This window comes from Thalassophryne amazonica, chromosome 12 (assembly GCF_902500255.1).
Source record: "Thalassophryne amazonica chromosome 12, fThaAma1.1, whole genome shotgun sequence".
NCBI classification, from domain to species: Eukaryota; Metazoa; Chordata; class Actinopteri; order Batrachoidiformes; family Batrachoididae; genus Thalassophryne; species Thalassophryne amazonica.
The window spans coordinates 3,809,112-3,824,198 of NC_047114.1; the positions used below are offsets into that span (position 1 = coordinate 3,809,112).

Genomic DNA, 15,087 nt, shown 5'->3' on the forward strand with positions numbered 1-15,087 from the left:
TCAGAGGTGTTTGGTGATGGCAATATCTTTGCAGGAGAACAAAGGTCCAAGTCTTCAGGGTCCTGGTGCAGCAGCCTGTCTTGTTGTATAGCTGTAAGACTTGGACTCTTTTCAAGAACTTGGATTCCCTTTGGATCCTTGGGTACTTTTTGTGTCAAATGAATGGTTGTTCGGGAGACTTAACAGAGCATCTCTTGTATTGTGAGCGAACATCAGCTATGACTATGGCCTTGTGGTGTGATCCAGCATACAGGTGTCTCAGTGTTAAGGACCCCAATGTCTGGAGGAGGTCACAAACCCTACACACAAACCCTACTTTCACCTGGCTGTGGTAGAGACATGGCTACTTTTAAGAAGTGGGGATGGACCAGTTGATTGCCTGAGTGGTTGCCATCCAGGACGCAAGGCGGCTCCATGGTGTACTGAATGCAGCACTGCGTAGCACTGGCACATGGTCCCAGACCAGACCTTACATGGAGATTAGCAGAGCGAGACACGTGTATTTGGACAAGAGACTGGCTGCATTTTCTCAGTCCACCCAGCTGTAAATGAGTTGGGAATTGATCTTTGATGGACTGGCATCATGTCCAGGGAGAGTCATAGACTTCATCAATCAATCAATCAATCAATTTTTTTTTATATAGCGCCAAATCACAACAAACAGTTGCCCCAAGGCGCTTTATATTGTAAGGCAAGGCCATACAATAATTATGTAAAACCCCAACGGTCAAAACGACCCCCTGTGAGCAAGCACTTGGCTACAGTGGGAAGGAAAAACTCCCTTTTAACAGGAAGAAACCTCCAGCAGAACCAGGCTCAGGGAGGGGCAGTCTTCTGCTGGGACTGGTTGGGGCTGAGGGAGAGAACCAGGAAAAAGACATGCTGTGGAGGGGAGCAGAGATTGATCACTAATGATTAAATGCAGAGTGGTGCATACAGAGCAAAAAGAGAAAGAAACAGTGCATCATGGGAACCCCCCAGCAGTCTAAGTCTATAGCAGCATAACTAAGGGATGGTTCAGGGTCACCTGATCCAGCCCTAACTATAAGCTTTAGCAAAAAGGAAAGTTTTAAGCCTAATCTTAAAAGTAGAGAGGGTGTCTGTCTCCCTGATCTGAATTGGGAGCTGGTTCCACAGGAGAGGAGCCTGAAAGCTGAAGGCTCTGCCTCCCATTCTACTCTTACAAACCCTAGGAACTACAAGTAAGCCTGCAGTCTGAGAGCGAAGCGCTCTATTGGGGTGATATGGTACTACGAGGTCCCTAAGATAAGATGGGACCTGATTATTCAAAACCTTATAAGTAAGAAGAAGAATTTTAAATTCTATTCTAGAATTAACAGGAAGCCAATGAAGAGAGGCCAATATGGGTGAGATATGCTCTCTCCTTCTAGTCCCCGTCAGTACTCTAGCTGCAGCATTTTGAATTAACTGAAGGCTTTTTAGGGAACTTTTAGGACAACCTGATAATAATGAATTACAATAGTCCAGCCTAGAGGAAATAAATGCATGAATTAGTTTTTCAGCATCACTCTGAGACAAGACCTTTCTGATTTTAGAGATATTGCGTAAATGCAAAAAAGCAGTCCTACATATTTGTTTAATATGCACTTTGAATGACATATCCTGATCAAAAATGACTCCAAGATTTCTCACAGTATTACTAGAGGTCAGGGTAATGCCATCCAGAGTAAGGATCTGGTTAGACACCATGTTTCTAAGATTTGTGGGGCCAAGTACAATAACTTCAGTTTTATCTGAGTTTAAAAGCAGGAAATTAGAGGTCATCCATGTCTTTATGTCTGTAAGACAATCCTGCAGTTTAGCTAATTGGTGTGTGTCCTCTGGCTTCATGGATAGATAAAGCTGGGTATCATCTGCGTAACAATGAAAATTTAAGCAATACCGTCTAATAATACTGCCTAAGGGAAGCATGTATAAAGTGAATAAAATTGGTCCTAGCACAGAACCTTGTGGAACTCCATAATTAACTTTAGTCTGTGAAGAAGATTCCCCATTTACATGAACAAATTGTAATCTATTAGACAAATATGATTCAAACCACCGCAGCGCAGTGCCTTTAATACCTATGGCATGCTCTAATCTCTGTAATAAAATTTTATGGTCAACAGTATCAAAAGCAGCACTGAGGTCTAACAGAACAAGCACAGAGATGAGTCCACTGTCCGAGGCCATAAGAAGATCATTTGTAACCTTCACTAATGCTGTTTCTGTACTATGATGAATTCTAAAACCTGACTGAAACTCTTCAAATAGACCATTCCTCTGCAGATGATCAGTTAGCTGTTTTACAACTACCCTTTCAAGAATTTTTGAGAGAAAAGGAAGGTTGGAGATTGGCCTATAATTAGCTAAGATAGCTGGGTCAAGTGATGGCTTTTTAAGTAATGGTTTAATTACTGCCACCTTAAAAGCCTGTGGTACATAGCCAACTAACAAAGATAGATTGATCATATTTAAGATCGAAGCATTAAATAATGGTAGGGCTTCCTTGAGCAGCCTGGTAGGAATGGGGTCTAATAAACATGTTGATGGTTTGGATGAAGTAACTAATGAAAATAACTCAGACAGAACAATCGGAGAGAAAGAGTCTAACCAAATACCGGCATCACTGAAAGCAGCCAAAGATAACGATACGTCTTTGGGATGGTTATGAGTAATTTTTTCTCTAATAGTTAAAATTTTGTTAGCAAAGAAAGTCATGAAGTCATTACTAGTTAAAGTTAATGGAATACTCAGCTCAATAGAGCTCTGACTCTTTGTCAGCCTGGCTACAGTGCTGAAAAGAAACCTGGGGTTGTTCTTATTTTCTTCAATTAGTGATGAGTAGAAAGATATCCTAGCTTTACGGAGGGCTTTTTTATAGAGCAACAGACTCTTTTTCCAGGCTAAGTGAAGATCTTCTAAATTAGTGAGACGCCATTTCCTCTCCAACTTACGGGTTATCTGCTTTAAGCTACGAGTTTGTGAGTTATACCACGGAGTCAGACACTTCTGATTTAAAGCTCTCTTTTTCAGAGGAGCTACAGCATCCAAAGTTGTCTTCAATGAGGATGTAAAACTATTGACGAGATACTCTATCTCCCTTACAGAGTTTAGGTAGCTACTCTGCACTGTGTTGGTATATGGCATTAGAGAACATAAAGAAGGAATCATATCCTTAAACCTAGTTACAGCGCTTTCTGAAAGACTTCTAGTGTAATGAAACTTATTCCCCACTGCTGGGTAGTCCATCAGAGTAAATGTAAATGTTATTAAGAAATGATCATACAGAAGGGAGTTTTCAGGGAATACTGTTAAGTCTTCTATTTCCATACCATAAGTCAGAACAAGATCTAAGATATGATTAAAGTGGTGGGTGGACTCATTTACTTTTTGAGCAAAGCCAATAGAGTCTAATAATAGATTAAATGCAGTGTTGAGGCTGTCATTCTCAGCATCTGTGTGGATGTTAAAATCGCCCACTATAATTATCTTATCTGAGCTAAGCACTAAGTCAGACAAAAGGTCTGAAAATTCACAGAGAAACTCACAGTAACGACCAGGTGGACGATAGATAATAACAAATAAAACTGGTTTTTGGGACTTCCAATTTGGATGGACAAGACTAAGAGACAAGCTTTCAAATGAATTAAAGCTCTGTCTGGGTTTTTGATTAATTAATAAGCTGGAATGGAAGATTGCTGCTAATCCTCCGCCCCGGCCCGTGCTACGAGCATTCTGACAGTTAGTGTGACTCGGGGGTGTTGACTCATTTAAACTAACATATTCATCCTGCTGTAACCAGGTTTCTGTTAGGCAGAATAAATCAATATGTTGATCAATTATTATATCATTTACCAACAGGGACTTAGAAGAGAGAGACCTAATGTTTAATAGACCACATTTAACTGTTTTAGTCTGTGGTGCAGTTGAAGGTGCTATATTATTTTTTCTTTTTGAATTTTTATGCTTAAATAGATTTTTGCTGGTTATTGATAGTCTGGGAGCAGGCACCGTCTCTACGGGGATGGGGTAATGAGGGGATGGCAGGGGGAGAGAAGCTGCAGAGAGGTGTGTAAGACTACAACTCTGCTTCCTGGTCCCAACCCTGGATAGTCACGGTTTGGAGGATTTAAGAAAATTGGCCAGATTTCTAGAAATGAGAGCTGCTCCATCCAAAGTGGGATGGATGCCGTCTCTCCTAACAAGACCAGGTTTTCCCCAGAAGCTTTGCCAATTATCTATGAAGCCCACCTCATTTTTTGGACACCACTCAGACAGCCAGCAATTCAAGGAGAACATGCGGCTAAACATGTCACTCCCGGTCCGATTGGGGAGGGGCCCAGAGAAAACTACAGAGTCCGACATTGTTTTTGCAAAGTTACACACCGATTTAATGTTAATTTTAGTGACCTCCGATTGGCGTAACCGGGTGTCATTACTGCCGACGTGAATTACAATCTTACCAAATTTACGCTTAGCCTTAGCCAGCAGTTTCAAATTTCCTTCAATGTCGCCTGCTCTGGCCCCCGGAAGACAATTGACTATGGTTGCTGGTGTCGCTAACTTCACATTTCTCAAAACAGAGTCGCCAATAACCAGAGTTTGATCCTCGGCGGGTGTGTCGTCGAGTGGGGAAAAACGGTTAGAGATGTGAACGGGTTGGCGGTGTACACGGGGCTTCTGTTTAGGGCTACGCTTCCTCCTCACAGTCACCCAGTCGGCCTGCTTTCCCGGCTGCTCGGGATCTGCCAGGGGGGAACTAACAGCAGCTAAGCTACCTTGGTCCGCACCGACTACAGGGACCTGGCTAGCTGTAGAATTTTCCACGGTGCGGAGCCGAGTCTCCAATTCGCCCAGCCTGGCCTCCAAAGCTACGAATAAGCTACACTTATTACAAGTACCGTTACTGCTAAAGGAGGCCGAGGAATAACTAAACATTTCACACCCAGAGCAGAAAAGTGCGGGAGAGACAGGAGAAGCCGCCATGCTAAATCGGCTAAGAGCTAGTAGCTACGCTAAGCTAGCGGATTCCTAAAAACACGCAAAGTGAATAATGTGTAAATAATTTAGAGGTGATTCAGCAGAAGGAGTGCTTTAGTTAAGGCACGTAAAGATTACACTGGGAAACAAATCGTAATCTAGATAACTAGATCAATCTAACTGCGCAGATTAAACAGCTAACAGATACAGCAAAACACCACTGTGCTCCGGAACAGGAAGTGATACAATACCGCAGTGAGAGCCAACCACCAGTAGAGGCAAGCAAGAGAGGGTTAGGAATTCTGTTCCTTCATGGAACAGAATTCAGGGATAACCACCAGCACCAATGGACCTCAGGGAATATATAGGACTTACAGTTTTCTGAAGATCTGCACATTATCCTTGATAAATCTAGTTGTTTTTTTTTGGGGGGGGGGGGGGGTTTAACCAATTAATATAACTGTACATTATTCTTTACAAAATGCTAGAAATTTTGATCATATGCGAATCTGGATTCACAAGTATAAGAACCAAAGAGACTTCTTCTAAAGTGTCCAAGGTGTTTGACCCTTAAAAAAAATAAAAATAAAAAACACTATTTAAGTTCCTTAAGTCTCTGGATGTTGTGGGACTGTCTTGGCTGACACGCCTCTGCAACATCGCATGGCGATCGGGGACAGTGCCTCTGGATTGGCAGACCGGGGTGGTGGTCGCTCTGTTTAAGAAGGGACAGGAGGGTGTGTTCCAACTATAGGGGGATCACACTCCTCAGCCTCCTCGGTAAGGTCTATTCCAGAGTACTGGAGAGGAGAATTTGACCGATGGTCGAACCTCGGATTCAGGAGGAGCAGTGTGGTTTTTGTCCTGGTCATGGCACACTGGACCAGCTCTACACGCTCCATCGGGTGCTCGAGGGTTCATGGGAGTTCACCCAACCAGTCCACATGTGTTTTGTGGATCTGGAGAAGGTGTTCGACCGTGTCCCTCGGGGCACCCTGTGGGGGGTGCTCCGGGAGTACGGGGTCCGGGGTCCTTTGCTAAGGGCTATCCGGTCCCTGTACGACCACAGCAGGAGCTTGGTTCGCATTGCCGGTAGTAAGTCAAACCTGTTTCCAGTGCACGTTGGCCTCCGTCAAGGCTGCCCTTTGTCACCGGTTCTGTTCATTATTTTTATGGACAGAATTTCTAGGCACAGCCAGGGTGTAGAGGGGGTCTGGTTTGGGAACCACAGAATCTCGTCTCTGCTGTTTGCAGACGATATGGTTCTGTTGGCTTCGTCAAATCAAGACCTTCAGCATGCACTGGGGCGGTATGCAGCCGAGTGTGAAACGTCCGGGATGAAAATCAGCACCTCCAAATCCGAGGCCATGGTTCTTGACCGGAAAAAGGTGCTTTGCCCTCTTCAGGTCGGTGGAGTGTCCTTGCCTCAAGTGGAGGAGTTTAAGTATCTCGGGGTCTTGTTCACGAGTGAGGGACGGATGGAGCGTGAGATCGATAGACGGATCGGTGCAGCATCTGCAGTGATGCGGTCGCTGTATCGGACCGTCATGGTGAAGAGAGAGCTGAGTAAGGGGGCAAAGCTCTCGATTTACCGATCGATCTACGTTCCGATCCTCACCTATTGTCATGAGATTTGGCTCATGACCGAAACAACGAGATCGCGAGTACAAGCGGCTGAGATGAGTTTCCTCTGCAGGATGGCTGGGTGCTCCCTTAGAGATAGGGTGAGGAGCTCGGTCACTCGGGAGGAGCTCAGAGTTGAGCCGCTGCTCCTCCACGTTGAAAGGAGTCAGTTGAGGTGGCTCAGGCATCTTTTCTAGATGCCCCCTGGACGCCTCGCTGGAGAGGTGTTCTGGGCACATCCCATTGGGAGGAGGCCCCGGGGAAGACCCAGGACACGCTGGAGGGACTACATCTCTCAGCTGGCTTGGGAATGCCTTGGGGTTCCCCCAGGGAGGTGTGTGTGGATCGGGAGGTCTGGGCGGGTTTGCTTGAGCTGCTGCCCCTGCGACCCGACTCCGGATAAAGTGGAAGAAAATGGATGGATGGATATTCAAGACCTTTTGTGTCACGGATCAGAGTGACTCAGAGTTACACAACTGGTGTAAAGCTAACCCAGGCAGCAAAATGGATCCGGGCAGGATGTAGTCCAACATCTAGTACCAATCCTGAAAACAGATCTGGTCCAGACAATTTTTGCACGCTGGCCCAGATCTGGCACGGCTCCACTTTACAGTTGTGGAACAGATCCGGACTAGATCTGAACTGGATCCACAAAAGACCAACCGTTTACAGCCATATCTGGCACGGATCTGGGACAGATGTGGTCCGCATCACAGCACATGGGGCATAACGATAAGCAATTTTATCTGCACTTGGCAGAAACTATTAGCGGTTATAAACTCAGGGCTGTGAAAACTCCACGGATCATGGGGGGGGGGGGGGGGGGGGGGGTTAGCGTGTACTCTGTATTCGTGATTGTCACTGAGGTTTTTTTAAATGCTTATCGCAAAGCGGTTTGTTTCTTTACGACAATCAAGTTTTATAAGTCCACGGACACTGATCTGTGTGTTACAGATACAAATCAGTTTCCTTGGATCCACGGAACTTACCCCTGTAAAACTTGTTCCTGCTCCGGTGCTGTGATGCGGACCACATCTGTCCCAGATCCGTGCCAGATATGGCTGTAAACGGTTGGTCTTTTGTGGATCCAGTTCAGATCTGGTCCGGATCTGTTCCAGAACTGTAAAGTGGAGCTGTGCTGGATCTGGGCCAGGGTGCAAAAATTGTCTGGACCGGATCTGTTTTCAGGATTGGTACCAGATGTTGGATTACATCCAGCCCAGATCTATTTATTGTCTCGGAAACTGCTAGTTTAGCTTTACACCTCTTAGGTGTATAACCAATTAAAAACCACCTTATTTTGAACCAATCTAAATTCAAGTGATTTTAATCCATTTTAGAATTTTTTTCCAGAGTTGTTTTCGAGTCAGTTAAAAAACCATTTCAGACCCCAAAGCGCGGTGGAGTCGACACGTAGTCCATGAGACCGAAGCCAGTTTTGACCTCATGGGTACCATTGAAGGTGACTAAACAACACTTACAATCCAGCCTCACTGTACCGTGACCTACCCAAATGTATGGTGGCCATCCAGTGTGGCAGCTAATAACCAGGACCAATGAAGTGTTACACAGGGGTCAGCATTTAAAAATACACCACTCACATTGAAAAGTATAACACTGTATTTGTCTGATCATTAAAACTCACAGAAAGTATAGTCTGGACCATCTATGGCTGAATGTTCTGGAGTTATGGAGGGAAAACAGCAAAAAAAAAAAAAAAAAAGAGAATTTCATTTTGTACAGGAGGCAAAAGATAAAGTTGTTCCAATTTTGCGAAAAAGTAATGAAAATTATTGGTTGAGCTGATAAGATTATTAAATGGAATAGCTTTAACTGTGTTGAATGTTTAGTCTCCAAAGTAAAGGTCAAAACAAGGTCAAGGTCCATTGGATTCTATGACCTGTGACATGTTACCCTGTAACATGATAACTGAGGGGAGGTGATGGTCTAGTGGTTAAGTGTCAGACCAGAAGGTCCTCGGTTCAAAACCTAGCCATCATCTGTGTGTGAATGGGTGAATGTGAGGCATCAATGTAAAGCACTTCAAGCTTCTGATGCAGATGGAAAAGCGCTATATAAATGCAGTCCAACAGTCAAATATAACTAAGATAAATAAAAAGGTGAAGTTGTTCCAATTTTGGCAAAAAAAAGTGATACAAATTATCTTTGAAACCCAATAATGCATTTTTTTTCTTTTTTTTTCTTTTTTACCCGAGGCCAAAATATGGCCATTGGGTACTGCGAAGGTCTTGCATCTGTCTGTCCATCAAGTCCATCCCTGTTACTGCCAGAGTCTTCAAATTCACAGGGAACATTCTTGGGACATAGACCATGGACAAGTTCAAAGGTGGCTAACCTTGACCTATTTTGAGAGGTCAAAAGGTCACATTCCAGTTCCTATTTTCATACTCATATAACCAAGGGTATTTTAGCATTGTGTTATATTTACCCTCTGTAAGGGCCAAGAGTGCCACAGCTTTATGAATTATTCAGTTATCACTGGATTCTGTTAATAAACTCTGTTAAATAAATTAATAGAAAAGTTTGACAGTTTGTTTTCACACAAGACAACTATTGAATACTCTGCCCTCCCCCCAAAAAAACAAAACCCTGCAACTCTTATTTTTGTGGGTTTCAGGAGGTTATTAGCTGAGCTAATTTGGTTGATCAATGGAATAGTTTTGATTGTGTTGAATGTTTGGTCGACAAAGTGACCGAGAAACAAAGTTACCTCATAAGATGACTTCTATAAAAACTGTTCCTTTTTACACCGTCATTACCTCCCTTTAATGTTTGATCTCTACACAAATTGACCTTTTATCACCATTTTCACTCCGTAACATTCAGTCATAGTTGCTCTAAACATTTTTGGAGTCTTTATGATCACACAGATAATGTGGTATATTTTTTCCAATGTGACTGGACCATTTTTAAATTTTGACACCTGTGTAATCCTTCATCGACCCCGACCTGCCAACGGCTGCCACTCTGGGATGGTCACCGTACGTTTTGTGCACATCGTGGTTTGTAAGTGTTTAGGCCCCTTAATGGTACCAAAAACCTGCACAGGCCTCAGGTGAGAAAATTTAAGATGTCTACACACATTTCTTCATGTTATCCAGTGTAAGATGAAGAACTAACTCTGAACTAACATTTTAAATGCAGGACTGGAGCAGAACTTGTCCGTACAGCGGGAGGCTTTAGGGGGCCGACGCGCCGCACAGTCTGGAGTCATATCACAATAAGCTTTATATCTCATAATTGTCTCACGTGTGAAATATTTCTCACTCAGCAGTTGAGATTGAATCATTTTGTGTTCAGTCAGTGTTGGAACGGCTGCTGCAGTGCCTCTAATTAAAGCAGAGACCCGGTATTTGGGCAGGCATTAGAGCCATATTTAAAGCAGGGCACTATGATTAAGTGCTTATCGAGCGTCTCCTGCTCTTCCTCACGCCACTCGCACCCGCCCGCCCGCCCTCGTGTGAAAATATCTCCTCCCTTGTATTCAAACTTCAAAATCGTGCAACGTGACACCATATCTTTAATTACAGAATGACGGGAGCGAGCAGAAAAAGGCCTCTGGTCGTGCACATGTGTGTGTTCTGCACATTTGGAGAAGCGCTCCTCTGCAGCTCGCAGTAAAGGGAGGGGGGATGAAGGCCTGACTGTCACAGAGCGGCAATGCACATGCTGACGGTACCAGGTCCAGGTGATGTTCTGAGGTTTGGGGAATCCACCAACGTCGCAGAGCAGCTCAGCTTTCTCCAAACCCACGTACCAGTCTGCCGTGGAGGTGGTGATGGTGGCATCTGGAGGATCTGACACACAAACACACAAACATTTAGTCAGACTAAACAGCAGCAAACCTTCAGCCTCCATTACTGGTCTTCAACTTTTCACAATCTTCTATCAGCAATGATTTAAAAAATAAAACTTCTGGAAAAAAAAAAACTTGAATTATGAACCCCTTGGAGAAAAACTCGGTTTCCCAGCATGCCATTCAGTAGATAAAGAGCATGTCAAGAATCGATAATTTGATTGTTCGTATTCGATTGTTGAGTTGATATTTCCAATGTCTGATCTAAATGCACCCCAGCGTATCTCCTCAAGAAAAGGACACCGAGCTCCTTTCTGCGATACTTTCATCCTCCATCTTAGGAGGGGGGCTGTCACAACTTTATGATCCACCGCCGTACTGACAACACCACCAAGATCCACAGCTCAGGTCAGCACCAATCAGACACATTTACAGCATAAAACTCACAGTCAATCACTACATACAAGTAAAAAGTAGCAGTAACCCGTCATCATCATTTAATAAAAACGATTATGGTGTAGCCACTAATTTCACAAAGAAATTAACAGATGTAACTATTAAAAACCTCAGAATGGATTTAATGCATCAAAACTGGTATGGCATTTACATTGAGGATATAGATAAATCATATGATTTATTTGTTTCTATTATTTCCAATTTATATGATAAACATTGCCCAGTTGTGTCAAATGTTGCTTATAAGCGGGATGCTGATAAACCATGGATTACAAAGGGGCTTCAAACAGAAAAATGTATTGTACAAGCAGTTTAGAAAATTTAGAACTAATGAAGCTGAAAGAAAATATAAAATAAACAAAAACAAATTGACTAACATTATGAGAACTTGTAAGAAACCGTACTATAGTTATTTATTGAAAAAAAAAAAAATAACATTAAAGGTACTTGTAAGCTTTTAAATTAAATAATCAAAAATAATAAATATTGTTAAAGATCATCCAGCTTATTTTTATGCAAAGATGGACAAATTTGTTAAAGACACTAATGCTATAACAAATAATTTCAACAATTATTCTGTCAATGTGGGTAAAACCTTTGCAAATTCAATTGTATCCCTGAAAAAGTGTTCCTTGGACAACAGCAAAACAACCAATACAATTCTGGAGTCAATGCTTGTTAAAGAAACACATGAAACTGAAATAATTTACATAACTCAGAAATTAAAAAAAGGGGGGGGGGGGGGATCAACTGATAGTTTAATTTTGATATGTTTTTGATACAAAGAAATATAATTGACTGTATTGTTAAACCTCTAACCTATATTTGTAATTTCATATTAATGACCGGGAAATTTCCTTCCAAAATGAAAATAGCTAAAGTAATACTGTTGTTCAAATCTGGTGATAAACATGTCTTTTCAAACTACAGGCCAATCTCACTGTTATCACAATTTTCTAAAATTCTGGAAAATGTATTTGCAAGGAGGTTGAACGATTTCATAGTGAAACATCATATACTTAGTGAGCAGCAACATGAATTTAGGAAAAATCTTACAACTTCTTTGGCTTTAATTGACTTTAACAAATTACAAATGCAATTGGGAATAAGAAATACACAGCTGTTTTTTTTATTCACAGAAAGCATTTGACACCATAGATCAGGGGTCACCAACCCTGTTGACTTCAGAAGTACTCAGCTATTCAAGAGCTGGAAAACACAACTTATAAAACAAAAAATCAGGAGTGACTTGAGTAGGTTGACGTGGAAAACATGCAGGACAGGTGCCCTCCAGGAACAGGGTTGGTGACCCCTGCTATAGATTATGCTTTATTATTGGACAAATTGCAGAAGTATGGCATCAGGGTATTTGCATATGTGTGGATAGCGAGTTATTTATGCAATAGGTATCAGTATGTTCATTTATGTGGGATAAATTCTCAAATTTTGAAGATCACATGTGGGGTGCCCCAGGGTTCAGTCCTTGGTCCATTGTTGTTTCTTTTATATATTAATGATATGTGTTTGAAAAGTCCCTGACTTGTATTTTGTTTGCTGATAATACAACTGTATTTTGTAGTGGGGATCATTTGGGACAGCTTTTGGACATGATGGAGAAGGAATTAAAAAAAATTAACAATGGTTTGATTCAAACAAATTATTGCTCCATTTTGATAATACTAAGTGTATTATATTTGAAATAAGCCCCGATACTGAACATGATACTGAAATTGAACGTGTAACCGAAACAAAATTTCTTGGGGTTTTTATTGATGACAAATTAAGCTGGAAATCACACATCAATTATGTTAAATCTAAAATGTCCAAAGCCACTGCAATCCTGTATAAAGCAAAATACTTCCTCTCACAACATTCATGAACTATTTTATATCATTCATTACTTGTTCCATATATGACCTATTGCACTGAGGTTTGGGGAAAATTATGAAACTAATACAAAACCAATATTTTTACTACAAAACAAAGCTATAAGAATTATTAGTGACAAACCCCCGTGAACCAACAAACCCATTATTTGTCAGTTTACATATTTTAAAATTCTGGGACTTGGTTGAGTACACCACAATTCAAATCATGTATGTATCATGTTCAAGTCAAAAACAAATGTTTTCCTCAACATGTCCAGGATCTGTTTAAAATGAGGGAGTCCAGTTACAATTTGAGAGGTACGTTAGTATTTAAGTCAAAGATTTGAACTACTGTAAAAAAAAGTCACTGCATTTCTGTTAAAGGGTCCTGATAACATCAAGTTATCTGGTATTTTGTTTCGGCTTTAATAAGCTCTATAAGAACAATTTGATAACTTCTTATAATATGATGAACTAGGTTCATAGATTTTTTTTGTTACTGTTTTTGGGGATTGTGCACTGTGTCTGTCTGGCTGTTTTTTCTTTTTTTATTGATTCATTTATACTGTCTGTGCTGGTATTTGGTGTTGGAAGTATGTGTGTACACACACATATTATATATACGAAGGCTGTCAATAAAGTATAGGTCCTTTTTATTTTTTTCAAAAACTATATGGATTTCATTCATATGTTTTTACGTCAGACATGCTTGAACCCTCGTGCGCATGCGTGAGTTTTTCCACGCCTGTCGGTGACGTCATTCGCCTGTGAGCACTCCTTGTGGGAGGAGTCGTCCAGCCCCTCGTCGGAATTCCTTTGTCTGAGAAGTTGCTGAGAGACTGGCGCTTTGTTTGATCAAAATTTTTTCTAAACCTGTGAGACACATCGAAGTGGACACGGGTCGAAAAATTAAGCTGGCTTTAAGTGAAAATTTTAACGGCTGATGAGAGATTTTGAGGTGATACTGTCGCTTTAAGCGCTCTCAGGCGGCGTCGTCAGCCTGTTTCAAGCTGAAAACCTCCACATTTCAGGCTCTATTGATCCAGGACGTCGTGAGAGAACAGAGAAGTTTCAGAAGAAGTCGGTTTCAGCATTTTATCCGGATATTCCACTGTTAAAGGAGATTTTTTAAATGAAAGACGCGGACGGGTCCGCGCGTCGGGACGCAGCCAGCGTGGTGCGGCGGCACAGGAAAAACACCTCTGTGTTGATAACCATTTGTAAAATCCAGGTGGCTTTTGATGGTTTTCAGTGGAGTGAGTATATGAGAAATTGTTTAACAGCTGGACATGTTCCAACTTGTCCTTAAGGCTTCCAACAGAGGTGTTTTTCCTGTGGTGGAGCGTCGCGGCAGCTGCGTCGCGGTGATACTGTCGACTTAAAGCGACAGTATCACCTCAAAATCTCTCATCAGCCGTTAAAATTTTCACTGAAAACCAGCTTAATTTTTCGAACCGTGTCCACTTCGATGTGTCTCACAGGTTTAGAAAAAATTTTGATCAAACAAAGCGCCAGTCTCTCAGCAACTTCTCAGACAAAGGAATTCCGATGAGGGGCTGGACGACTCCTCCCACAAGGAGTGCTCACAGGCGAATGACGTCACCGACAGGCGTGGAAAAACTCACGCATGCGCACGAGGGTTCAAGCATGTCTGACGTAAAAACATATGAATGAAATCCATATAGTTTTTGAAAAAAATAAAAAGGACCTATACTTTATTGACAGACCTCGTATATATATATGTCACACCTGAGCTTTGCGTCTGCCCACACCCTTTTAGTCACAAATGCTCACTGTTGAATTTACTTGTTTATTTATCAGTTTTTTGTTATCATTGAGTCTGTGTGCCGAATAAATTCATTCATTCATTCATTCAAAATTAATAAATAACACACCAGATCGGCAACTTCGGTTTATATGGATTTTGCCCAAGTTTCTGAATTGAATTCCCCCCACCAACCCCACCAGTACAAGGGAACACAGCATTTTGTTATGTAACTGACAGTTATGTTCATTACATGTGAAGTTGGAAATTACAAGCTCCAATTCTGACAAAATTCACCTGAACACATGGTTTGGTTGGAATTTTTGTTTGGAAACTCTGGCGGGAATTCAGTGCTCCGATTTATGGCAAATGGGCTGCATTTATACAGTACTTTTAGCCCACACGCTGCTTGTGCGGGGGGGGGGGCTGGTTGGTACCATATCTGGTTGGTCCTGAGCCAGTTTGGAAAATGTCTGTTCCAATCATCTCATTAAAATGGATCAGAATCAGAACCAATATATTCGCAAATGCATTTCTGCACACAATTACAAAGTGCCACGTTTGTGCAGCTGCAC

General features: G+C 41.9%; 1 protein-coding gene across 3 annotated transcripts in view; it reads right to left on the bottom strand.

The window, feature by feature from the left end:
- The window catches only part of nectin4b (nectin cell adhesion molecule 4b), an 80,966-nt gene that overhangs the window by 17,742 nt on the left and 48,137 nt on the right, over window positions 1-15,087 (bottom strand). For all 3 annotated transcript variants that reach the window (XM_034183419.1, XM_034183418.1, XM_034183417.1), the window contains exon 5: window positions 10,307-10,424. In XM_034183419.1, coding sequence (XP_034039310.1) covers window positions 10,307-10,424 — 118 coding nt within the window. The remainder of the gene's footprint in view (window positions 1-10,306; window positions 10,425-15,087) is intronic.